General features: G+C 48.5%; 9 protein-coding genes across 9 annotated transcripts; 5 read left to right on the top strand and 4 right to left on the bottom strand.

The window, feature by feature from the left end:
* Positions 1-96: 96 nt before the first annotated feature.
* On the bottom strand, positions 97-1068 carry Z518_08507 (uncharacterized protein; the record flags this gene model as incomplete). Its single annotated transcript, XM_013414248.1, has 1 exon — positions 97-1068. One exon carries the CDS (start codon positions 1066-1068, stop codon positions 97-99), a length of 972 nt encoding a protein of 323 aa, XP_013269702.1.
* A 398-nt stretch (positions 1069-1466) lies between these two features.
* Z518_08506 (uncharacterized protein) lies at positions 1467-3843 on the top strand (the record flags this gene model as incomplete). Its single annotated transcript, XM_013414247.1, has 3 exons — positions 1467-1582; positions 1689-2389; positions 2474-3843. 3 exons carry the CDS (start codon positions 1467-1469, stop codon positions 3841-3843), a joined length of 2187 nt encoding a protein of 728 aa, XP_013269701.1.
* A 2297-nt stretch (positions 3844-6140) lies between these two features.
* On the top strand, positions 6141-9887 carry Z518_08505 (uncharacterized protein; the record flags this gene model as incomplete). The annotated part of the gene is made up of 1 exon (XM_013414246.1): positions 6141-9887. The coding sequence occupies one exon, from the start codon at positions 6141-6143 to the stop codon at positions 9885-9887; it is 3747 nt and encodes a 1248-aa protein (XP_013269700.1).
* A 135-nt stretch (positions 9888-10022) lies between these two features.
* On the bottom strand, positions 10023-11927 carry Z518_08504 (uncharacterized protein; the record flags this gene model as incomplete). Its single annotated transcript, XM_013414245.1, has 1 exon — positions 10023-11927. One exon carries the CDS (start codon positions 11925-11927, stop codon positions 10023-10025), a length of 1905 nt encoding a protein of 634 aa, XP_013269699.1.
* Positions 11928-12358: 431 nt separating this feature from the next.
* Positions 12359-13935, bottom strand: Z518_08503 (uncharacterized protein; the record flags this gene model as incomplete). Its single annotated transcript, XM_013414244.1, has 6 exons — positions 12359-12572; positions 12630-12967; positions 13019-13169; positions 13220-13332; positions 13389-13772; positions 13840-13935. 6 exons carry the CDS (start codon positions 13933-13935, stop codon positions 12359-12361), a joined length of 1296 nt encoding a protein of 431 aa, XP_013269698.1.
* A 946-nt stretch (positions 13936-14881) lies between these two features.
* Positions 14882-15983, top strand: Z518_08502 (uncharacterized protein; the record flags this gene model as incomplete). Its single annotated transcript, XM_013414243.1, has 2 exons — positions 14882-14966; positions 15028-15983. The coding sequence occupies 2 exons, from the start codon at positions 14882-14884 to the stop codon at positions 15981-15983; spliced, it is 1041 nt and encodes a 346-aa protein (XP_013269697.1).
* A 624-nt stretch (positions 15984-16607) lies between these two features.
* On the top strand, positions 16608-18603 carry Z518_08501 (uncharacterized protein; the record flags this gene model as incomplete). Its single annotated transcript, XM_013414242.1, has 3 exons — positions 16608-17217; positions 17279-18381; positions 18457-18603. 3 exons carry the CDS (start codon positions 16608-16610, stop codon positions 18601-18603), a joined length of 1860 nt encoding a protein of 619 aa, XP_013269696.1.
* Positions 18604-19780: 1177 nt separating this feature from the next.
* Z518_08500 (uncharacterized protein) lies at positions 19781-22371 on the top strand (the record flags this gene model as incomplete). The annotated part of the gene is made up of 2 exons (XM_013414241.1): positions 19781-22259; positions 22298-22371. 2 exons carry the CDS (start codon positions 19781-19783, stop codon positions 22369-22371), a joined length of 2553 nt encoding a protein of 850 aa, XP_013269695.1.
* Positions 22372-23494: 1123 nt separating this feature from the next.
* Positions 23495-23683, bottom strand: Z518_08499 (uncharacterized protein; the record flags this gene model as incomplete). The annotated part of the gene is made up of 1 exon (XM_013414240.1): positions 23495-23683. One exon carries the CDS (start codon positions 23681-23683, stop codon positions 23495-23497), a length of 189 nt encoding a protein of 62 aa, XP_013269694.1.
* Positions 23684-26466: the final 2783 nt, after the last annotated feature.

Genomic DNA, 26466 nt, shown 5'->3' with positions numbered 1-26466 from the left:
CGTTTGCAACTATGTACTAAGGCAGTCGAGAAGTACAACGTCTTCAGTACTCTTCTTTATCCATCCGGGCTCTCTATCCCCAATAGGAGATTCTAATTAAACCGTGAACTTTTTCAAATTATCGGCAGCCGAATCCTTTGCAATTTTTGCCGCTTCTTCTTCTCCGATTTCATCAAAGATGTCATGGCCCCATCTCCCGGGAAAGTTGAATCTCTTGTGCCTCTCTAGGGCATTTAATCTTTTCATGGCGTCTTCTGGGAGGACGGCGTCCTGAAAGTTTCCTACGATTCTCTTCTCTGTTACACTCTTTGGCAGGGCAACGGTTCCTCGCTGGACTGCCCAGCTGACGAGAACTTGACCTGGGTCCATGCCTAAAGACTTTGCAACGGCATGGACTTCTGGATCATCTACTGTTTTGGGTTCCCCAGTCGTGTTGTTTCCCAGAGGACTATATGCTTCGATCAGAATTCCCCGTTCTCTGCAGTAGTCAAATAGTTCGTGCTGTTGGAGGTATGGATGTGCTTCGACTTGATTGACGGCGGGAACGACATCGCAACTGGCAAGCAGCTGCTTCAGTCGACGAATGTTGAAGTTGGATACACCAATCGCCTTGGTCTTCCCAGTTTGGAGCAATGCTTCCATTGCCTTCCATGTCTCGATGAAGTGGACTCCTGCCAGTTTAAACACACCGTTATCGTCCAAAGGAAACCAACGGTCGCCAGATGCAAATGCGACAGGCCAGTGCATGAGATAAAGATCAACATAGTCGACACCAAGATCCTTCAAGGATTTGTCCAATGCAGCCTCGACATCTCTTGGCTCATGTTTGGTGTTCCACAACTTGGTGGTAATGAAGATATCCTTCCGGTCCACGCCGCTCTTTTGAATGCCCAACCCAACTTCTGTTTCGTTTCTGTATATCGCCGCGCAGTCCAAATGTCTGTAGCCTGCCTTAAGAGCGATCTCGACGGCGACCTCAACTTCGTGTGGCGCTGCTTGCCAAGTACCAAACCCAACCGCGGGGATCTTAGCCCCAGTGTTCAATGTGAAGCTTCGGTTCAACGCCATTTCCTCGTCTGTGCATTCAGGCTGAGTAGAGCAGAAGAGGAGATATATATGCAACTGGAAATTGGTTCGCTTATTTATAGCGCGCCGATTTTCCCTGGCACGCCGATGCCTCATGGCGAGCGTTAATCGGTGATATCGGTTATTGACCCGGAGGGGCCTTCCGTGCTCTTCTAGGACGTACGGTAAAAGAGGCGATGTGAAGGGACACCGCTTGCCGTTGTATTTCCGCAGCCGACGGAGAAGCTCCTTTTGCTCCGCGAGCCGAAGAGGGGCCGCTGCCACCATTTTCCCCGCTAGCAGAACCTTTTTCTTCGCTTCCGAACTTCTTCAGTCTTTTTCTATTCACGTTCCTTCGGAGCCTTGTTGATCCTCAGAGGTGACTCAAGCTGCCAAAAAACATGGGCCCATTCTACGCGGTGTCTCCGTCGGATAACGACGTTCTCCCATCAAGTCCACCAAAGAAGCGCAGGCTCAAGCATCCTCGCACCGCTCGAGCTTGCATATTTTGCCGAAGGTACGTTGTGGAGGAAGCTTTCCTGTGCAGGTTTGATCACTGATTTGCGAAGTCTGCTCTTGGCCCATTGGCATTCTCATTGTCTTAGCTAATATGCTCAATGTAGACGCAAGGTGCGATGCACAGGCACCCAGCCTTGCGACTACTGTCATGGCGAGGGCGTTCGGTGTGAGTACGATGATGGTATTCCGAGGCCTCGGCCGGCTAGGGGCTCGGAGAAACCAAAGGCTTCTTCTCCAGTCGCACGAGATGTTCAATCAAACCTCCTGTCTCCGGCACCGGTTCCTCAAAGGGAAAATCGCAATCTTGCAAGCTCAACGAGACAAGCTCTCAGCCGGCCGGATATCACGACAAAAGACTACACGCCTCACGGCTCTCGACGTCCTTCTCTGGAGCCTCCCCAAACATTTGCTGGAGGTCAACATATTGGTCCAACGGCTGGAGTGTCTTTTCTTTACCATGTTTGGAATCAAAACGACATCAACGAAGGGGAATCTTTACCATCCGCACCGCTAACTTGCTACGGGGACATTCCACAGACACCTATGCGTCAAGAGCAACCTTTTCCTACTCGGGAGGGCGCCAATTCACTGTTGGAGCGATACTTCAGATTCGCGACACCTACATATCGGTTTCTGCATCGGCCAACGCTGGAGAAGTGGATGTCTGAATTGCTTGCCGGCTCTCGTTTACCAATGGCCGAGGCAGCCTGTGCTCTGATCGTATGTTCGCAGTCACTCCTCTATACCACAGACGGCGAGAGGTATAGTGATGGTGGAGATGAAGATCTCAGTCGAAGCCGATTCTGTAAGCACCACACAAGGTCCAGAGACGGAGGCAAAGGGCAAGATTGTGCGCGGGCTATTTAAATGCTAACATTATGATTCGCAGACTTTGAGAAGGCCAAATCACTGCTCAACCAAGAGCCAGGTCCGGCTTCGCTTGCCAGTGTGCAGGCTCGGCTGGCCATGTGCCTATATCTTCTGAGCACCTTTCGCATCAACGAATGCCGGTTTTGCTTCAGCTTAGCTTGTACCATTTTGACTTCTATCGGTCTTCACAGAAAGACCCCTATGGCCCACAAGCTTGATCTTGTCACACTCGAATCGCGAAAGCGTACCTTTTGGTGCGCGTATGTTTTGGATGACTATCTGAGTGTCATGCTAGGGCGGCCTCGAATTCTCCGTGATGAAGATATCGACCAGTCTTACCCCCGAAATATTGACGATCACGACCTGTTGTCGTCCGAATCTCTGGAGGATCTACCTCAGCACGGCAACCTTGAAGCGTTCATCGCTCACGCAGACTTGGCCAAATTAATGGGACGCAATAATGATCTACTCTATCCGATTCAGCCTCTGACAGAAGATCAAGTATTCGAGCGAACCAATGAAATGCTCGAGTTGCTATATAAATGGAAAGATGCCCTGCCCGATTTTCTCAAGCCCCGGGATAAGACCCTTGTCGGCCAACGAACATTCGAACGCCAAAACACCGTGCTGAAGCTTGCATATGCCCACATACGTATCCTTGTTACCCGGCGGTGTTTACTGGCGGATTTGAGTCGACTTGGGCGTAACGCGCCGTTGACCAGAGATGATCGAGCTTTAAAGCCAATACGAGAGTGTGCAAGTGCAATCAGCACCATCCTCAATGCAACATATGAATTGATTGAACGCGGTGCCCTATATCAAGCATTTTGGTTCACTCAATACATAGCCCTTGTTGCCATTTCCACACTATACGTCTTCATAATTCAAGACGCCCGTTCGACCATTCCGGCTGATCTCGTTCCGGATCTTGAAATGTTCTTTGATAAGGCCAATCATTGTCAGCAGTGCTTGACAACATTGGCCCCCGAAGGCAGTCAGGCGCGGCGACACTATACCCTCCTCAGTCGCCTTCGGCTACGTGCCGAGAAAGATAGGGCACGGACTAAGAAGCATAAGCAGATCGGATCTGTTGTCGAACACATGCCGCCTTCTACCGCTATCCATGATGTTTCATCCGCGGCCCCCTTAACGATAGAACCGGCCGAAGATGTCGACCCTACAGTTCATACTGTGGCCCGTTCACAGGAACTCACCGGGAATAACACGAACGCGAATGGATCTCCATCAAATGAGATGGACGTGATCATCGGACAATTTACTCTTTCTGAGGATGATTACATATTTCAAAACTTGCTTGGCTGGGGTTGGGAAAGTCTGGACACTGTAGGATTCCCTAGGGATGGCGACCTTTATAATCTCCAAGCATAGGCATGTTCACGCTTTCGTATTGCATTTCAACAGCCAATCTATTTAATTTTACCCCCCCCAAAAAAGGCGATAACCATGACCTCGTACGGCGATACTACGGGGCTGCTGAAAAGATTGCGTCTCTCAGAAGTCTGCGACCCAGCTTGCGGCAATTCCATCAAACTCCCTGCGCGAAGGGAGTATCCTCATGGTTTATTCGAATATACCGATCGGAGATATCCGGAACGTTCTCTCCGAGAACTAGATACTTACCACACCATCAACTGCTGGTTCATCGTCGCAAACATCCATGCAGCTTCCATTTCAGCCACACAGGGTTTTTGACGAAACGACAACGTGAGCCTGAAAACCTTCTGCACGGCCTCCCATTTCGTCGACCGTCTGACTCAGAGGGATCAGACAGAATCTGATTGCAACTACAGTAGATCCACAAAGAAAGGCCACGACAAGTCAGAAATGATCCACCCACGTAACGTTGGAGCTTGCCACACTCTGGAAGTGGATATGAACTGTAGGAGTGGGTCATTCTACCGCTCATAAGGATAACGATGGCCAAGGAGGCAGCTCTCTTTGCCTTAGGGCGCGGGATAGATGGTGATACCCAGGCATAGTTGACATTTGTACAAACTGACTGGCGTTAGCTTATGCTTTGGCTGCAGCGCGATCAATGGTTCCACTCACGCATGGACACCACAAAGTGTCAGGAGGATTATACCTCAAACTGAAGCCCAGCGTCGGCATTGCCATGGTATTGCCGATAAAAGACGAGATAAGAGGAATACCATTGATATGTGCAGAGGAGAATGCCACCACGAGAGCCAAGAAATGCTACAGCGTATGGCGGCGCTGATAGCAACAGGGTGGCGGTGTTTAATTCCCCAAGGTCTTCATACCACTAGGGAGGAAATAAATGATGGATTGTCCCGTAGTGATCTCCAAATGGTTAGCAGGAGGCTCATATTCCGCCAAAAACCTCGAGGGACCTAGAGCATCATTTGAATGAATGTGAAGCGATACTGTAAGTCAACGAATCACGCAGAGCCTAGCTAACATCTATCCCACCAGACGCCCGAAAACCAGGGAGCCGTGCACGGATATTCTGGAAATAATGGAATGGCATACAGGCCTACCATGATGGTTCCTGCACCCGCAATGATGAATAGCCATTGCCAATTTTCGTACCATACGGTGTTTTCCATTCAGCCGATGATACCCGCTGTAATCAAACGTCCGAAGCAAGAGGACACATATTAGACAAAGCCTGACACTTGATGGCGACAGCCACCATACATGAACGAAATGCGCTTACCCAGTTCTCTGCTTTTTGCACCTGCAAGAAAACAAAGATATGAGACCCGGGAGGAACGCCCCTTCGACAATCCCGATAAAGAACCTCACTACTATTACTGATTGGAAGTTGTGCAAGAACCCTTGTGACATCGAGACCAAACTCCAAACACACGTCACCAGCGAAGATATAAAGACGGTCCCACCAGGGGTGGGATTCTCCACCGTGAAGACAGATGGTGATATTGTGGAATACATTTTGCAGAGAGTCGAGTCGATATGTTCGATACTCTCGGAAGACACCAATCCTCGAGGATGTGAGAAGGACGACTTGCCGCTGATTCCCAGACAAAGGCTGGGTGAAACATGCATCTTTACACTTCCAACGCTCCCAGAACTTCGAACATCCAACTACCTAGGCCAAGAACGGTCAAGATGCAGCTTCGGCGACAATGGATAGGGCCCAAAGATACCAAGTCATTTGCGCAATGCCGCATGAAAGTTTCCGGGCCGTGAAGTATATAGATCTCTCCGTCGGCCTGAATTTGACGGGCCCAAAGCCTTCCCATTGCTATCCGTCGGCTCTCGGGATGAGATCTGGCTTTGTTCGCTCCCAAAAAAAATCTCCCTCTCGCCGGAAGGTTTGCCATTTCAAGGACGTTCGGGGAAACCGGAGAAAGCCAACGAGCATTTTGACTTCTGATTCGAGGAAATTGTAAGAGGGATGAGCTGTAGTCCGGGGAACCGATTTCACCGGAGTCGCGACATGCGAGCCGACGGGAAGTTTTCCTGGGTTCTATCAAAGGACGAAGCTGCCCTGCTCAAGAGACCTTGCGTACAGGAAGACTTATATCTCCCTTGAGAACTCCTTCTGTCTTAATAAATGCAGATTGCAAATGTCAATTACTTCTAGTATCGCCGAGTCAATCTATATATTTGGTCTTGGAAGCCTTTGTTGAGTCCTCTACACCACCAGCAAGGACCATACTACCAAACAAGCAACGTACATCATGACGTTCTCAAAAGTGATCTCCCCGACCCCTATCTCCAAGGTCACGTCTATCGCGTCGACTACATTACAACTACGTACGCCACCGCTGTCGCCACCAATACCAAAGCCACGGACCATTTCGGAGCTGATGTCGTTAAGTGCCAGAGAACTTCCTAACGAGCCGATCCTAGGATATCCGTCTCATGAACTTGATTATGTCGAATATACATTTTCAGACCTGGAATTGTTTTCTTCCCGAGCAGCGCGAATATATTCCCAGAAAATTCCTGTTCGGACTGTATCAGAGCAGGATGCACGCGTTGTGGCACTGCTGGGTCCGTCCAACCTTGACTATGTCATTACTACTCTGGCCTTGACGAGGCTGGGATTTACTGTTCTCTTCTTGTCTACCAGAATATCTGAAGCAGCGTATCTGTCATTATTAGACTCCACGAGATGTCGGCATATTGTAGTTCATCCATCGTATCATAAAGCCACTTCATCTTTGCAGTCATCTTTACCGGATTTGACCGTCATCGACATCAGCAACAAGGAAGAGTACATCATTGAGCAGGCGGGACCAGAAGAGCTTGGACTGGAGCAACATCTTGACCTGGACAAGGAGACGACGAAAATATGCTGGATCATTCATTCTTCCGGCTCTACGGGTCCTCCCAAACCAATCTACCAAACTCACCAGGCCGCACTCCGAAACTATGAGCAGAATATGAACATGCGCGGCTTCATCACACTGCCACTCTTCCATGCTCACGGCCTTAGTAGCGTCTTCCGCGCAATCACATCGGTGAAGAAGATCTACATGTACAATGCCAGCTTACCCCTCACGCGCCAGAACTTGCTGGGAATAATGGGACAACACCAGTTCGAGATATTCTACGGGGTGCCATACGCACTCAAGCTCTTGAGCGAGACCCCAGATGGGATCGCTGCTCTGGCGGCCATGAAAGTCGTCATGTTTGGAGGATCAGCTTGTCCAGACGCTTTGGGAGACCTGTTGACTGATGGCGGTGTCAATTTGATTAGCCATTATGGGACAACGGAAACGGGTCAGCTCATGACCTCGTTCCGGCCCTCGGGAGACAAGGCGTGGAATTATGTCCGAGTTCATGAGAAATTGGAATCGTATATTCGGTGGGAAGAGAGAGGTGGCAATCTATTTGAGCTAGTTGTGTTGAATGGGTGGCCATCGAAAGTCGCGACGAATCGAGATGATGGCTCGTACGCCACCAAAGATCTATTCGAGCCACATCCATCTATCAAAGGAGCGTGGAAATATAGTGGTCGGTTGGATGATACAATTGTGCTGATGAACGGAGAAAAGGTCATACCCATCGCCATGGAACAGTCGCTTCGTCAGAACAAGCTTGTTCAAGAAGCGGTCATGTTTGGAACCGGGAAGAGTCAGGTAGGAATGATAATCATCTCTTCTGACCTGGCCGCACATCTGGAGACACATGAATTCATCGAGGCAATTTGGCCAACGATCGCGGCGGAGAACAAGATTCTGCCTGCCTATGCGCAGCTCGCAAGGGACATGATCAGGGTATTGCCGCCTGCCACAGAATATCCATCAACGGACAAAGGTACCATGATCCGACAAGCAGTCTACCGCAGATTCCAGCAGGATATTGACGAAGTGTACCGACAAGCAGAGTCGAAATCAGCCGGTACTCTTGTGCTCTCCGAACAGGAACTGCAAGATTTCCTCCGAAAACAAATTCGGGAACTTGCGCCAAAGGAAGACGCGGCAAACGTCACAGATACCACTGACTTGTTCTCGCTGGGGATAGACTCTCTGCAATCGACGAGACTGCGTGCGAGGATTATGAAGGAGATCCAGTTGAATGGTAACTCTTTGCCACAGAACGTGGTCTTTGAATATCCGACCATCGCGAAGTTAGCGGCGGCCATCCTCGGCATCCGTGACAGTAAGGCCGTGGACACGGGAGATGTGATCCAGGAAATGGAAGACCTGGTTGCCAAATACAGTGTCTTTCCTCGACATATTCCTGTCCCAAGGGCCTCAACGGAGACATGCATCATCGTCACCGGTGCCACAGGGTCCCTCGGCGCGCACCTCGTTGCACAGCTGGTCCAAAGAGATGATATTTCAGAAGTGTGCTGTCTCGTTCGAGCCAGCTCGGAAGCCGCCGCTCGACAACGCGTTATCAAATCAATGCAAGACCGAGCGGTCTACCATACTTTATCCCTTGGATTACGCCGCAAGATATCCTGTTATCCCGCCAATTTTTCGAAGCCAAAACTGGGCCTCGATGACAAGCTCTATGACAGCCTATCAATGAAAATCATTTCTCTCGTGCACTGTGCTTGGTCCGTCAACTTCAACAAGAGCCTTGCCAGCTTCGAGGCAGACTGTATCGCAGGCATGCGGAATCTGATGCTCCTCTGTCTATCTGCCCGGCAACCCACTCCCGCCTCGTTCAATTTCTGTTCCTCAGTGAGCGCTGTCGCCAGCACTCCAGACGATCTTGTCGAAGAAGCATTACCCGAAAGCTTCAAATGCGCTCAAGGTATGGGCTATGCCCGATCAAAGCTTGTGAGCGAGCATTTAGTCACTCGAGCAGCCACTGAGACAGGAATGTCAGCGCGAGTCCTTCGCATCGGGCAGATCATCGCAGATACCAAGCATGGGATCTGGAACGACACAGAAGCCATTCCCCTGATGCTGCAAACCGCCACGACAATTGGAGCGCTCCCTGCTCTCGACGAATTGCACCGTTGGCTACCCGTCGATACTGTCGCAACTGCAGTGATGGACATTTCGCTGTGCTTTACATCACAGCGGGTGTTTAATATTGTCAACCCACGCACTTTCCACTGGACAAACGATCTGCTCCCCGCTTTGCGCGCAGCGGGTCTCTCGTTCGTCGAAGTCAGCCAGAGAGAATGGATTCGTCGGCTCCGTGTCTCCAATCCAGACCCCGAAACTAATCCCACGATCAAACTTGTCGAGTTCTTCGCAAGTAAATATGACAACGACACAACCAAGCGGAGGAGCTTGAACTATGTCACCACGACGGCAGAAGATCTCTCAGCCGCACTTGGCAAGGTTCCCGCCCTGACAACAGAGTTAGTATGCAAATTCGTCAACAAGTTCCTGAAGACAAGTTGGGCGTCGAAAACTCCGGATATATCGCTGCCACAGACCCGCCTCATTGTTCTTTCAGGACCTTGTGGTGTGGGCAAGAGCACACTGGCCAGTTCCCTTGCCGAACCACTTTCCTGCCCGGTGATTGAAGGCGACGATATCTACGACACAATCACTATTGCGAAAATGGGCCAAGGGACCCCGCTTACCTCGTTGGATCGACAGATCTGGCTGGACCGGATTAAAGTGCAGATTCTAGACAGAACTAGAGCGAAGAATCTCATTCAACAGGAACAGCAAAACTCCACGAAACAGGCCCAGAATATCGTCTTAACTTGTTCCGCGTTGGCACGTCCACATCGCAATGCCCTGAGAGACATCCTGGCTGAGGTTTCCTCGAGTTTGGGCTCAGGGGAATCGATCAGAACTGTCTTTGTTGTCCTGCAAGCGACGGAGGAGGAATTAATCGGACGAGTCTCAGCGAGAGAGGGCCATAATATGAAGGTCGATATGGTAAAGAGTCAGCTGGAGGCTATACAGCAGCTGGGCGTTGAGGAGGTGGATGTTTTCCCTGTTGATGCAGAGCAAGAAATGGGAGAGATCATGCAGGAGGTTTTGATTGGTTTGAAGGCGTGAGGCGGTGAGTGATCTGATCGAGGTGGTATGTAGACAATTAGCATGGTGACATAGACTGTTTGATGGTGTAAGTCAAGGCAATCGATTTCGTTTCTGGCACTCAAGTTACTAATGTAACGTGTTTTCGCGCCCGTTTCATTCTTCCATCAACAGGCTGAAAGTGTTGGTGCTTTGTGTTGATTTGACCGCATTACTGGCATTTGATGGCTCTCGTCTCCGTTTCTTCTTTCGCTTTTTCGAAATCCATTCACCGTCTCCATCAATTCCTGCTCCGTCTTGTGCATGCGAAATCGCGTACTCTGATTCGTTCTTCACGGTAAGTTGACAAGGGTCCAGTATGTCTTTCAATTGTGCGAGTGCGTTGTTTCTCGTCTCGAGATCCAATTTCCTCATGTGAAAGCGGAGGTTCGGTATGTCGAGAAAAAGATGCTCGATTTCAGGCATGTCTTTGAGCTTGGTATGTAGTTCTCGCAGTGAGAGAAGAAGGTTGCTATGATCTTCATCTCTTAATTGAGGGTTCGATTGGGATAGGATGTAATGAGTGATTTGCTTGAGCATTCGGAGGGAGTAGAGCGTGGCTTGGGCGTTGGCCAGTAGATGGGTGGCGTCCCATGATACTCTTGGACTTGAACTTGAGAATGTATTCGTCGAAAGACCGCAGAGATTGGTAACTTCTAATAGAGTCGGGGCACGTTTGACCATGATGAGCTTCTTCTGTTGTACAATGGAGAAGGATATTGTGTACCACTGTAAGAGTAAGACGGGGTCGGAGTTTTTTAGGGCAGAAGGTGAGTTCGGAGTTTTGTTGTCGAGAAGCTGAAGCAGTTCTACTAAATGTTCTTCGATATGCGACCGTGGCAAATATGGGACTGCCACTGTCGCGATTCGCTGGCCTTTCTTGACATGTTCGGTGGCGAAGTTGAAATTATGAGGTTTGAAAACGGTAAGCTCGAGCAGGGAATATGCGAGTTGTCGAATTTCAGCACCGTACGTCCATGAGGAATCGCGTGAAGGGTCTTCCAACATAGGCGTGAGGTAGACTTGTGCAGAGCCGGCCATGTCAACAATGAGCTCTGCAGTTCGCGGATCGAGATCATCCAAGCATCCTTGAAATTCTAGCTGAGCAGGTAACGAGGGCGAATACTCTTTTACAAATGCTGCGTACTCGGCTTGATGCCTCTCGAGTCTCGAGTCATCTCTTGCTCGCTCGCGAATGACGGCGGTCGATGCGCTTGAGTCCAGAGATCGCTCAAAAGCGAATCTCATGAACGACGATACTTTCAGTCTTTCTGCTACGGAGCGTGGTTTTAAAGCCAAAGCCATGATAACCGTCACTTGCAATGGACTTGTAATCTTTTTTTCGATCGAGTGGAGGAGGATGACCCGTGCCTTGGGCCCGAGACCATGAATGACCAAGTCTGAGTCATTCGTCAGAATCGATGCGTCGGAGTCTCTAGCAGCAGCAGCGCAGAATGTGTCGGCTTCCTCGGGAATGACATGGACCAGATTTCTCCACCGGGTGCTCCGTAGGGATTCAATGGCGCTGGCGACCATGAATGGTGGAGCAGGCCACGTTAATTTTCCTGTCGACATCGCTCTCGTCTCCCATAGAACACTCTCAAACGGAGGGGTTGGATGAGGATGTGTCATTGAAGGAAATTCCGCGTGGACTTGCCGATATGTTTCGAGTTGTCGGCGTAGCTTCTCCATTCGATCCAGTCGGACATCTCGTTTTAATTTAGGCAATGCTCCGTCGAAGAATATCTTTTGAATTTCGGCACCGTGGTTCTGGAAGTCAGAGAGGAGATGGTGCAAAGTCTGGTTAATTTCGGCGTAGGTCGGGATGGATGGAGAGTGGGTAAATGAGCCTAAAGAATGGTATGCTAGGAGTTTGTTATAGACCAAATATACAAGTGATGGCCCATCGATTATCAAAGATGTAGTGGATATATCAGGTGTCGGGCTGGTCGGGATTGATGTGCCCAGGGTCACTTGTTCCGCGTAGGAATAGAGGTCTTGAGAGAGACGGGGGATTCCCATGTTGCATCATTGCGCTTAGGGGCTCCCTGAATAATTTGACACTCGTATCAGAAGAACGGATTCCGGATGACAACTTGATGTGGAAGAGAAGCACGAGATATAATTTTTTTTCGCGTTGGACGTTCAAAATTTACGGCGGAGCATTTGCATATTTCGGAATCAATGATTTGCCGTAATCCCTTATCCCCGTGATCAAACGCGTTTCCCATATTTTCTTCTCATCCTCCCTCCTCACTAATGGTCTCTGCAAACATCTAGACAGTCAGTGCTTGCCGTGCCCAACCAAGGTGACATTGATGCAATCCAACGGCTGTAAGTCCCTCCGCTCATCCAGCCCCAGAACGTTCAAGTCCAAAGACCATCACAGTTCTGAACGCAAACGCATCGGTTCTATCATTGTTTCAGTCACCTCAAAAATCTTCTGTGCAGTGTCAATAAGTACCATTAACAACCTCGGCTTGGATATGCCTGAAATTCTCATCAAAGACCTCTTCGGCGTGTTTTTCGGCATCAAACGTGTGGATCCAGTCTTCACGTGGGAATTGGACCGACTCAGGGTTTTTCTTGACTTTATCCCAATCCGCTTTGTGCCACATATCTCGAGTTGTCTCTCCAGTCCTCTGGACGGCTTTGACGCGGTCATATCTGCACTATATGTCAGCAAGAGAGTACAAAGACCCAGGTCCGTCTATAATTTCTCACCTTATTCTTTGGTATGTTCTGACAGCATCCGGAACACTACTCTTCCCTGCTCGTCGGAGGCAAATTGCGATTGTAACGCCATCCTCCATTGCTTGAGTGGCACCTTGAGCTGAAGTCGGTAAAAATGGATGTGCGGAATCTCCCAGGAGGGCAATCCGACCTCCCTTGCTGATCCATGTTGGCAAAGGATCTCGATAAACTAGTTTCCAGTCGACCAGGTGGCTCTCGGGTGTCTTGGATACAATGGTCTTGCAAAGAGGGTCCCAGCCTTCGAAGACTTTGTATACATCCTCCAGCTTTCCGGGGAATGACCATGATTCGTCAATATCTGCTTCATCCTGATGCCCTCGGCATTAGCTTTGCGTGGAAGATTTGTCCTCGATTCTCACCCTGTGAGTCAACACCCAACAGCAGTCACTCCCGTTCTTGATAGTCGAGAAAAGGAAGTGGACGTCTTGGCCGATCCACCCATTAAATGTGTCTCCATTATCGCAGAAATGCTTTGTTCTGGGATCCGCAATCATATCAGTGTTGGGAAACCTGGATCAAGTCAATCCCCAGGGCAGGATTTCAAAGTTTTCATGAAGTACCAGGCGCGGAAGACTGCATATCCACTGCTTTTCGGCTTATCCACATAACCCAGCACAAGCTCACGGGCTTTTGATCGGACACCGTCTGATCCAATCACCATGTCGCCATATACCTGGCCATAACAAGTCAAAACCCCCCGGATCTCCAGAAATGGGAAATAAGTCATACTATTTCACCTGTCGAAAGTTCAATACCCGCTTTGTCTTCCTCCTCAAAATACTTCTCAACCCGTTGGTTGAGATGAATGGGAATCTTGAGATCATCTTTGGCATAGTTGAAGATGACTTCGTGCAATTCTCCCCGATGGCCATTAAAGACTGGCGCATCTGGATCTTGTGGAGGTGTTTTCTGGGTGATGATGTGCTCTCCGGTATATTTATGGATTCTGAAGCCGTGGTTAACGAGGTCGATACTCAAGGATCTCATCGTCTTTGCTATGGAGCCATCAACGCCCCATCGACGAAATATCCGACCAGCATTGGATCCAAACGATATTATGTCTCCCAGGGACTTGAGAACTGGGAAAGATTCGTAAATTTCAACTTGGTGGCCCTGCCGATGACATTCTATGGCTGCTGTGAGACCTCCAAACCCTGTTCTCGGTCAGCAAAGCAGATACCTTCATCAACGTGTAAGTCCGCTTGCCTGCTCCAACAATGATCACCTTAATTCCCGTCTTGGACTTCGCAAATGGTTCTTCCGCTGACATAATCATCCTGTTAGATATTCTGATGATTATACCACTGGCGAGATAAATTAGACCATTGCAAACCACCTCCCCAAAAAAAGGAGAGAAGAAGAAGAAAAACCCCAACACGTTTTGAAGCAAAGAAAAAGCTTTCTAGCGAGGCTGTGGAAGTATCAGAATTCCGACACAGAAAAATCGAACATAAGGGGCCTGCAGGTTCCCCTTTCATAAAGGTCCCGACAAGGCGATTACAGCCCCACGGCACTTGTCAAACTAACACACCTTTGAAGTCGATATCAGAGAATTGATCCAGTTGAGCCGGAGATTCTGGAGATTTCTCCAACTGAACTGCCGACTGGGGTGCATTGTACGAAAATGGATAATGGACCTTCAACTTTGACCGATAATTGGGCACTACATGGGGGTGGATATCTTCTCCACACCTGCCCCCATCGTTCCCCTCCTCCATGCAATCCAGCCCCCCAGGTATTGTTGTCATCGATACATGACTTTGCAATAACTGTGGATAAATTGTGGCGCCGATTTTGGTGAACAGCATTGTGGGGGTATGACAATGGCCTGGAACTCTCACATTGAATACATTCCACCTTCGGTGCACAGAGCACTATTTTCGGCGCCGGGTGCCAACGAACTTGCTAGCGGGACAAAGCTGGTGGGCAGTCCTTCAGGGCACATTCACTTATTGAGTCCTGAGTCCGGTGTTGGCTCATGTCGTTCCGTTCACGGTACTTAAGGATAAAAATTTATCTCTGATGCAGTTGATACCGGGGGATCTGATCATCTACTTGGCGGGGTTTCCAAGCATCACCTGCTAATCTGAATATCCTCGAACGGCTTCTGATCTTACTCATTTGACTCGCTCACCCCCATCTAGAGTTGGGCCTTCGGGATTGGTCAAAATTCCAAGTCATCCCGCATCTCAGCCTTGCTGTCCTTAGTCTCCTGACCCGACATGACCTCAAATCCACAATATGACCGCGAGACGACGGCGACCGAGGTGGCAGAGGCCTTCAGCGACGAAATTCGAGGCAAAACAGGTCGGTTCACTACTCGTCATACTCGACATGGCAACCTGTCTCAGCTGACAATAACTGGCAGTGGTTATCGTCGGTGTGTCACCTCAAAGTCTAGGCGAATCTATGTCCCTGGCACTCGCCTCACAGTCGCCGTTGCTGTTGGTGCTTGCGTCGCGGACGTTGTCCAAAATTGAGGATGTCGCCACGAAGATCAGAGGTCCGTATCCCAATGTTTCGCTTCAGCTCGTGGAGATAGACTTGTCTTCTCTCGAGGCTGTCCGCAAAGGTGCCGCGACCATTAATAGGGTCGTGAACCAAATCGACATTCTCATCAATAATGCCGGTGTGGTGATGCAAACCCACGCATTCACCACAGACGGACTTGAACTTCAATTCGGCACGAACCACGTTGGTCCATTCCTCCTCACCAATCTTCTTATGCCCAAGATTCTCAAGGCTGCACAAAGTTCCCAGTTAAAGGGATCAACCAGAATTGTCAATGTGACAAGCCAAGGGCATGTCATCTCCCCGATCCGCTTTAGTGATTATAATCTCCACAGGCGGCCTGAAGATATTCCACCAGAGGAACGACCGATGACAAATGCCAACATGTCGTTTGACCCGCCTCCCGGGGTGACATATGTGCCATTCGTCGCATATGGCCAATCCAAGACGGCCAACATTCTGTTATCACTCTATCTAACTCGGCATCTCTCACAAAACGGGGTCATCTCAATAGCCACCCATCCCGGTTCCATCTGGACGGATCTCTCCCGCAACCTTGACGAGAAGTACACCAAATTAATCAGCAAGACGGGCGGGTTTTGGAAAAGTCTCGACCAAGGAAGTGCCACGACTTTGGTCGCAGCTTTGGACCCCAAGCTGAGCGAGGACGACCGGGTGATTTATCTCAGCGATTGCCAAGTAGCCCAATCAGCTGGACATGCGAGTGATGAAAAAGCAGCAGAGAGGCTCTGGAAATTGAGTGAGGATATTGTCGGGCAGAAGTTTGAGCTAGAGGCTGCAAGCAGGTTATGATAGTTGATCATACATCCACAACGTGGACATCCCTGAAGATAGTGTCGAGTCTCGTGCCATAGAAACCAAGCGGACTGGTGAAGGAGAATGGCCTTGGTAGGACTAGGACCAGTATCCTTTGAGGGAGGGTAAATTCCCAGCTCTCTGGAGAGTGGCAGTGCAAAATATTACGTCATTTCTTAGCTAATCCATAAGATCTTATCCTTGTCAATCTATTCAATCCCATTGAAAGTGTGGGCCAATGCGGTGATTCTACAGCCTGATGCGTACCGCATCTCGAAACTCGGGCCGGAAGTTTGCTTGCCTTCTCCAGCTGGACGCCTTATGAGAATAGCAAGCCTCAGAAAACGGCAGGACACGCAAACTTAGATCCACATTGCTGTGTCGTTTCGTTAATTCCTTCGAGCGCCTAAACCTCTTGGGAGGCCTAATCTTTTCTTGACACCGGCTTCCTAATGCGTTCCCCGGCTCCGTATTCAGATAATACGTGTATCTATATAAATCCTGCGTGGAATGATGTGAAATTCACATTGCACCTTGCTGTGCCTGTGAAAGATTTCAAGGTTGACCGCTTTCAGGGGCCTTATTTTGGGTGAGACGATCAATTACGAGATCAAATATCTCATGTCCCGACCTATCAAGCGCCAGAACTACCAAGCAGGCGCTGTCTGCAACATGGCAACTCCACTTCCGAGCCTCTCTCTTTTGGATAAAGTCAATCGTAGCGAGATTGACACTGTCAAAATTGTGAACAACTGGTGCTCCTTGGTTGAGCAATGCATTACTCGAAAACACCTTGCTGCTGCATCGGAAGTCTTCATCGATGATTGCTGGTGGCGAGATATCCTTGCCTTTTCGTGGGACATCACCACAAAACATGGTCAGGAGTCGATTCGCGAGTTATTTGGTGCTTCGACCACTGAAGTCAAAGACCTGAAGCCGATGAAGACTGGTGCTTTACAACCCACTTTGACAGACATGGGGGGACTCGTATGGATTCAATCGGGATTCACCTTTGAGACCAAATTCGGCTTTGGACGAGGCTTTGTTCGGCTTGCAAATGTGGGAGAGTCGACATGGAAAGCTTGGACTGTTTTCACCCAGGTCGAGGAGTTAAAGGGTCTTGACGAGCCCGTGAATAAGGGAATCCTGAACTCTATACCGGCCCCTAATGGTGTGCATCTGCCCACGATACCAAGCGACCAAAGCCTCCAGGTTTTGATCATTGGTGCGGGTCAGTTTCAGCTTGCTTCCCCCATATATCAAACATTCCAGCTGACACTAAATGGTACTAGGACAATCCGGACTTGCTTTGGCAGCACACTTGAAAGACCTGGGAATCAGAGCACTGATTGTCGACAAGTTACCTCGAGTCGGCGATTCATGGAGAAACAGATACGATTCAATTACATCACACACGCCAATATACACTGATCACTTTCCCTTCATGAAATTTCCCTCCAATTGGCCGAATTATCTCGGTCAAAAGAAAATTTCCAATTGGATGGAACACTACAGCCAAATCATGGAGCTGGATATCATGCTGAATACAATTGTGACGAATATCCAATACGACAAGTCAACCAGACGGTACAAAGTTGAGGCTGAGAACACGGAAGAAGGTGAAAAATTCTTCACACCTCGACACGTCGTGTTGGCTACAGGGACGTTTAGTGATAAGCCGATTCGACCTGAATTTCCTGGCGAGGAGCTCTTCAAGGGAACACTCTACCACACGTCTGAACACAAGTCTGCGCGTCTGATACCATACGTTCACGACATGAAGGTCGCCATGATCGGATGCGGCACGAGCGCTCATGACGTTGCACAAGACTTCGTCAACTGCGGTGCAAAGGAAGTCTCCATCATCCAACGCCATCCTATTTTCTCATTTTCCACAGAATCAGTCGCGCAATTCGTGTATTCACTATGGAACACCCCTGGCCTCCACACCGAAGACGCAGACTTGATTGGCAATTCTATCCCGGTGCCCATTGCGCGTACGATGAACATCGGCGCTACACAGATGATGGCGAACCAGGACAAAGAAACGCTCGAAGCGCTGGAAAAAGCCGGGCTTGCATTAAAAAGAGGAGAGGATGGTGTAGGACTGCTCGACCACCAGCTGATTAAAGGCGGACACTTCTACATTGACCAAGGAGCCAATCCTATGATCGTCGATGGCAGAATTAAGATTCTTAGATGTGAAGACGGAGTCAAAGAGTTCTACGAAAAAGGCTTCATTCTCGGCAACGGCGAAAAAGTTGAGGCTGACGTCGTTGTATTGGCCACAGGCTTTCACCGAAACATCGTGACGGTCAAGCAGATGATGGGCGAAGAAGTTGCGGAGAAGGTGGGAGAAATTGGGTTTCTGGATGATGAGCAGGAAAGAATTGGTGTAAGTTTACGAGCCACTTTTGCTATTCTTCCTTCCGCTGTTCGACAAAGGTCGCGACTAATGTACGTTTTATAGTGGTGGCGACCAACGGGTTTTCCCGGCTTCTGGTATATGACTGGGAGCTTTCTCTGGTGCCGACAGTTCTCTCAATTCCTGGCTTTGCAGATTGCTGCAGTTGAGTGGGGATTAAACGATGAGTATTATAAGGATTCTGACAATTAATCGTCGGTCGGAGACGAACAATACATGAGCATATCTACACCAGACCCATTTTCTCACTTCCTCTCCTCTCCTTTCCTACTGCTCCACTTCGCATGTCTCTTTTCTACAATCCCTCCCAGTAGGACACCCCCTTGACGAATAAAAGCGATTTAACGTACCCCAGTTGTGGTTGACGTTGATCCAACAGATGATGTCCTACCCGGTGATCGCCGGAGTCGTATGCAGCATTTATTTTATTCTCACCAGAATTACAAGACCAGATCCCCGTGATAGAAGTGCCTAGGGCGCAATCATTTCAGGTATGAATAAACAGAACCATGGTCGTCCCCCCACAGCCTCCCAGAAGGCTCAGGGCCAAAAGATGCAATACGCAACAATGCTCCTATATCTTTACTCACTGAGCGATACAAACTAAGAGACCATGCAGAAGGGTGGCATATGTATCGACAAAATGGTTCTTCGAATCATGAAATGTGTTGTCAAATGGAACAAATTGAGTACTCTGAGAACGGCTGTCCCCAGCACCTCGCGGCATGGTTATATCGAGTCTGGCACCTTGCTTTGCCACTGCCTTTCTAGGTTTTCAGGGGGCTGAGATATTGTTTTAGCACCAGTACATTAAATTCCAGTCTGGATGAATCGATAGAGACGCTTGCCGACGCTAGAGGTCCCGTTGTCGTGGAGTTGTCGAGGTGGTAAGTGCAATGCTATCATCGTAAAGGAGGTAGACGCATCAAAGAACTGTAGATATTTTGCAACCAGTCGGAGCAAAGCGGGGGGTATTATTCTGTACACCGACTTTTGTTATTCTGTACATCGGAAAACCTGCTTATTCTGTACACTATGCCTCAACTCTCCCTATTCTGTACACCACCACCTCTCTCTCGCCTTATTCTGTACACTTAACGCTCTCATCCTGTTATTCTGTACACCGCACTAACAGAGCTTATCGCCGTTGACCTGGCGACGGCGAGAAAACACTAGTAAGTGGCGTAGCTGTAAAGGGTTGACGCGTTAAACTCTCCTCGTTATAGGTGGTTACGAAGCAATAAACACATTTAATTCTCTTTCCTTAGTAGATAAATACCGTGCATTTGAGCTTCTCTGTGTATTATTCTCTACTCTGTGAATTATTGACAGCCTTCTTGCTCTCGCGTAACCACAGTTTATCGCACTTATGGAAGCCCCTCAAAATCCTCGCTTTTCAACACCAGAATTCTACCAATTCAGCTCAGATGATGACGATTTCAAGAGTGCTCGAGAGTCTCTATCTTCTATAAGCGATGTATCCGAAAACTGGACTGGTTTCTCTCCAGGAACCGCCGAAAACCCAATTGATGTTGAGAGCGCTCCGCCAGTATCATGCCCATCCTTTAGCGATTCATTCGACGACGAGATTGAAATTCCTGCCCCCAAAACACTCGATCAAAACGGCGAAAAACTTCAGTGGGATTCTCTTGATTTAGCCTTCGAGGCTCTACAAGCTTTCGCAAAAGAAAATGGCTTTGCGGTGAAAAAACATACTCGCAAGTTGCGCGATGGTCGAGTTGTGATGCAATATATAAACTGTGTCCGAGGTGGACAACGCAACACCACTAAGGTGTCAACACCAAATCGAAAAAGACGATCGAAGAGCCTAATTGCAGAGAATCCTTGTCAATTTCGGGCTTGTTTGAAGGAGGTGAACCAGACGAGACAATGGGTTCTCGAATTACTTGAAGGATCGCATAATCACGTCGCCGCCGACGAAAGCAAAGTGTTTGCGGTACATCGACGTAATGCTCGAAAGGCCCAGCCTCGTATCCTTCAACAAATTCACGCGGATGTTGAAGTAGGTATCGAAACCAAGAGATCATGGCACTCCATCAGAAAAATGAATCCTACCACTCCAATCACTCTACAAGACGTGCGCAATCAACGATATAGATACTCTGCGGTTCTTGATGAAGGTCTACCAGCAATTCAGGCGTTAATTCGAGATCTTGACGGCGCGTTTGCTCATCAGGAAGTTCTGGACGAGTATAATCATTTAGTACATATACTCTTCTTTCAATACTCCTCCTTACAGCTGCTTCGACGATGGCCATTTGCTCTAGCAATTGATTGCACTTACAAAACGAATCGTCACGGCCTCTACCTCTGTCAAATCATTGGTATGACGTCTCTTAACACCTCGTTCGTCATTGGTCAAGCATTTCTAAGCAATGAAGACAAGGAAGCATTTGTATTCGTGCTGCGTTGGCTACGAGAGTTCTATATAAAGATGAGTCTTCCTTCGCCGACATCGATAACGACAGATAAGGCAGGAGGCCTTCTAGCGGCCCTTAAAGAGGTCTGGCCACAGATTCCGCACTTAATTTGCGTCTGGCACGTCAACAACGACGTTGAAGCGCATTGTAAAGTGTTGTGGCGAAGGAAATATGACAATCAGCAAGGTCATATGTCCGCCGCGGAGAGAAAGTCTCAAGTCGACAATATGTGGAAGTCTCTACTCGTCGATTGGCGCCAGGTTATTTACGCGACTTCAGAGATCGAGTGCGACAACGCATGGGGAAATCTTTACACCAAATGGATAGAGGACAATAAAGAGGTCGTCGTCTATCTCAGAGACACTTGGATGAGTTGTAAAGAGCGATTTTGCGAGGCGTGGACATCGTTTTTTATGCATTTCGGGAACGCGACAACATCAAGAGTTGAGAGTATGCATAAAGCGGTGAAGAGCGATTTGCCGCATAGACAATCGCACCTCCGGGGTGCGATTAGAACTTTTCAGGCCTACAACGAGCGTCTGAACGAGCAAACTGAGCATCGCCTCGCTGACGAGCGAATTAGAATCGATTTACGACTTCGTCATGACAGCGTCTTCTTCGGCCTTCATACCAGGATTTCCTCATTTGCTCTAAAGAAGGTGTTAGAGCACGTCGAGTATTTCAAGCGACAACCATTTGCTGGTATCGGTTGTTGCACAAATCGCTTTACTCGTCAGTGGGGTCTCCCTTGCGCTCATCTTTATCATCAAAGAAAGGCCCTTCGTGCCTCTCTAGAAATCGATGACTTTCATGCTCAATGGCGTCTTGAAACCCTCAAAAAGCTACCGCCAATTGACCCTCTATATCTACTGAAAGATCCGGTAAAGGTAAGATCACGCCTCGAGGCAAAGTCAAATAAACGTGAATTATCATTGGTTGAGGTGGTGCGTAATGAGGGTCTCTCCGTATCTACTCAAGACTCTCAGATGAACCAAATACTACCTAATCAACGCCGGATTACCATAGAGTCTTCTCAACAAGTATCGACGACGACTTCTAGTCTTTCCTCACGACAAGAAGAGGCATCAGAATCTCGACCTCGTATAACGCACCACCCGGCCTCTATTGAGACGATATTAAAGCCTCTAGACGACTTAACACCTCTTCCGTTATATCACATCTCTATGGGTGACGACATCGAACTAGGAGGCTTTCGTATGGCCTCGGAACTCGTGAACTGGGAGCAATATCACGGACTAGGCGGTGCATCATTCGCTCGTCAGTGGAAGAATGAAACAGCGTGGTGTCCAGACCCTCAGGCTTTTAAACATCGTCCTGAGGAGAATTTCGAGTGGTCAAGCGACGAGGAGGACTACTTTGCAGATTTAAAGGATGACAGGATTGTTAGTAAGTCGGCCAGGAACGATTTACTAGCAATTCGTAAGAGTATCGTGCTGAATCAGTTGTGGCTACAAGACAAAAGGCGGAAATATGGGGCCATCGATCCACGACTTCTTGAAACGTCAGAATCTACAACTGTGAATCCTGATGTTAACCACCACCTTGAGGAGCCTTTCGAGACTGTTGTGGAGCCCCAGCAAAGTCTACGAAGGTCTTATAGGTATCGTAGACGCAAAAGGCACTTCGATGAACTAGATGAGAGCAATTGATGCCGATTCGTGGCTTCCACAGCCGGATTTATATAGAGCATACCATCGTTAACCATCATTTCTACATTCTACGTTCTACGTTCTACGTTCTGTACAGGCTTAGATGTTGCGACATCACGTATCTTCGAATTGCGCAGATAACCGGAAAAACAAAAATCCGGACCAATCAGAGGCGGTGTACAGAATAACAAAATGTGGTGTACAGAATAACATTACCCGAGCAAAGCCGTTTGGAATCACGTGGTCTCTACCACGCGGCACAACCTGGTGCGAAATCCAGGGGCTTTCGGAGCCCTCAGAATTCATATATGAGAATGTATGGTACGATGTCCATCCCGTACATTGGCAGTGTTCTTGCTGTGGGAACTCTGGACTATATCAAGTCCTTGTCAGGAACATGAAATTCCCGAGATCATCCATTTGGAGATGGGGTTCATCAAAAAGAGAGGAACTTCCGCACTGCGTGCTGTGTTTTGGAATAGTACAGTACAATTAACCATTTCCGCGTTTAGTATTGTACAGCCCCAACGCAGGGTTGAACAGCGGCTGCTCAGCTCTGGAAAGTAAGATTGGACTTTGGCGAGACCAAGGTTCGTGAACGAGTATGTTGGAAGCTGGGACACACATACATAGTTCAACTCTCTACCGCTGGAAAGGCTTGCCTAATAGTGTCCCGTTCCCTTCCTGCCCAAGATGCGACTTCGCAATAGCATCCGGCTACCTTGGCAGGTAAATTCAACTCCTCCAAAGCCTTTGAGACGATCAAATCTAATCTGTCGAGGGTTTGGTCAAAGAGCTGTGAACCAAGCGGCGAACAATAGCACTGCTGAAGGAGGTACCATGAATTGAAAAGATAACAGACTTCTGGCGAAGGATAATTGAGCTTGCCGCGAGTTGTTTGTCGAGGTACCCATTCGCTCGGGACACAACATTGCCAGGAGCGCAGGCGTTCAAGGAGTTTCGCCAATCTTTCTAGCAGGTTGCGAGAAGAGAAGTCATTGCTTTCCAGTTGATCTTGAAGAGCGACCATGGTAACCGCACAGGCATCGAGCTCTGTTGCAGGAGTGTAAGAGTCGCATAATTATCGAAGAGTTCCTTGAAGGTTCCATAAATCCCAGTGTCTTGTTTTCCTTGTGCTAGAGATTGCAAGATTAGCGGCATTGTGACGAGCGGCAGCAAACAGGGCGAGGGACGTTTTGTCCCGAAAATTCAGATGCCCCCTCTTTCTGATCAAAGCCTCAGCCCCATCTTGATGAATTGTCCATGTTATTTTCCATCCATACCTTCGATCTCGCAGATGTTCCCCGTATGCAACGAGAATGACTGCTGTCAAGGTCTCGTCCTTGACACTGGTAGTCGGGTCTTTGACAGCAGCCAGGAGGCTCCTAACAACCTGGCTCATTAAATGGCCTTCCAAAGGATATGGCCTGCCTTTATCACAGGTACCCATCATTAACACCGCCAGCCAGGATGTGGCCAGTGCGAGCGGAGAGTCTGCAGCTGCTTTCTGATATAGTGGATGGAGAAAATCCAGGTGGCCATGACTTGTTCGCCAGTCTTTGGTCGGTTTCAAAACTCCAGTGGAGAACAAGAAGACCAAAGCATGAAATTCAAGGTCGTAAGCGATATCTTTGGGAACGTGAGACGTTTGCGGAGTCGTATCGGGAACCTTTGCGGAAGAAGTTGGCGATTTGCGGCTTTGATTTCCATGGCGGCCTACTACAGACGCAGTTTGATCCCCGAGACCACGTCAAGCTCATGGCGATAGCCTGGACAACGAAAGTTCAGCCTGGCGCACTGCCTACATGCTGGCTGCTCGAGACCACACTACTGGATTTGTCAGGAACATAGGAGGTACATGGCCCTTGAGGCAGTAAAGTGGCTTGCCTTGATATGACGATCTTTGTACCTTTGGCAACCTTTTGCCGGACCACGATGAACCATGATCAAGAAGGAAGGGGAAAAGGAAGCCAGACAACTTGCGGTCCTTCGGTCTATCTCCCAGCGTCCGCTTTGAGTAATACTTTCGCTATATTCTCTCGATAGGCCAATTCGTCCGATTCAAATGCGACTACAGCATAATCTGTCGAACGAATGGTTCGAGAATAATGGTCCTTGAATCATGAATAGACAAATGTACAAGCACAGGAGATATCATGTACCAGTGGCGAACTCTATCTCAAAATTTTCCTTATTCGTGCTAGTGTGAATCTCAAAGGAAGATTTGATCTTTGGCAAAAGTTCTAATTGACAAGGATTCCGCAGTGTGACTTGTCACAACGAATGTGGATTAGACTGAGGAATTGAAGTTGGGACCATACGTCGAATTGTGCAGAAGCTTGAGGTTCCTATCGAACAGATCCAGATGGTTGTCGAAATTACTACAATTACATGTTGGACGACTTGGGTCAAGGAACGTATATCGGCAATGCTGTCCAGCCACGTCGATTCTTCACAATAGCGCCTTTTTTTGGGTGGCAGAATCGCCTGGCCTCCACTGCCCTGCCAGTGCCATTTCCCGCGTTATCTCGATGTTAAATCCCGACCTTTGAATTTTGTAGCACGCTGGAAGCGGAATTTGTATTCTCGAGATCGGATACCTGGTGATACATTCGCCGAGTTTACTTGAAGAACCATCAAAGCCTTTTCTGTCCTGGAAGCGTACACATCTACTATCTGCGACGAACGGCAGTCCCACATCTGTATAATATGGGAGGCGCTGGCACCATCTTATGCCAGAAATCCCGGTATTGCTGAAGCCTGACGTATTCCCAGACTTCTGAACATGTATAGGATGAAGAGCGGAAAGGCTGCACCGAACATTGACCTCCAGACAGTATTCGCTACCAGAGCGGAGGTGGCATAAATAGTATAAGAATCGATCAGGTAGTCCGTGACGCTGATGAAGACCAGTTGTAGGTCAAAACAAAATACTACCCCTACGGAAACCAAACACATCCAATGGATTAACGGTGAATTTATCCAGGCAAGCCAGAACATACACGCATGGAACGGAAATAGCGATATAGACATGTAATGCGGAGGCAATAAGTTTCACAATAACAAAATCCAAGGTCGAACAAGAGCTGTCTTCAGAGCTTGAGAAACCGAAGCCTCTCCATTTTCAATCTCCAATTTTGTCTTGTACACATTGGCAGTTTTCTTGGATAGCCCTTTCGCTCTCTTTCTCAGCAGGATGGGTGCATATGCCTTGGGCACGAGGACTGTGCCTATAAGCTAGAGTACACCAGCGAAAGGAGCCATTAGATTCATAACCCAGGGTCGTCCTTCTTTTTTGCCCAGGAAGCCTGTGATAAATAGTCCAGTCACTGGTCCTAGAGCGGGTGCCACGCCGAATGCACTCAAGACCAACCCACGTTGATTTTGCAGGGAACAAATTCGCGACTACTTCCTTAGCCACCCCTCCCCCACAAAACACCCGATTTGTATGTGGTGTTGATCTAAATGCGCCTGCAAATAATTGAAGTACCAAAGCGTTGCAATACTAGTGCTGTCACCAGTACATCCTGCAGGGAAACCGATGAAAACGCTAAAGGTAAAGAAGACAATATATTGTGAACTGAAATGCTCAGACAGTGGCGCCCATAGCAGAGGCCCTTTGAAAATCCCAGTACGGAGAGAGGGGAGTCCAGCCGGAGAAGGCGAATGCTGTGGCATAACATCCGATTGAAATAATCCATAAAATCATCCATTTCGGTTTATTATTCCAGTTCATAGGATTTCCTGGTTCTTGTGGAGTCCAGATAACCATAAATGAGTCTTCCAGTGTTCCAGGGCCTTCATAGTAGTATCTAAGGAGATGTCTTCGTAGATTCATGCGTGTCCCACGATAAGTTTGAATAATGGGATCGAGCCTTGCCTTGTTCTTTTGATGCAGATGTGCTGATGGTATTCATCAATCATTTCTTTGCCACATGGAACAG

This window comes from Rhinocladiella mackenziei (genome assembly GCF_000835555.1).
Source record: "Rhinocladiella mackenziei CBS 650.93 unplaced genomic scaffold supercont1.6, whole genome shotgun sequence".
Lineage (NCBI taxonomy): Eukaryota > Fungi > Ascomycota > Eurotiomycetes > Chaetothyriales > Herpotrichiellaceae > Rhinocladiella > Rhinocladiella mackenziei.
The sequence above is the reverse complement of the archived record's forward strand: the minus strand, read 5'-3'. Positions and strand labels throughout refer to the sequence as shown.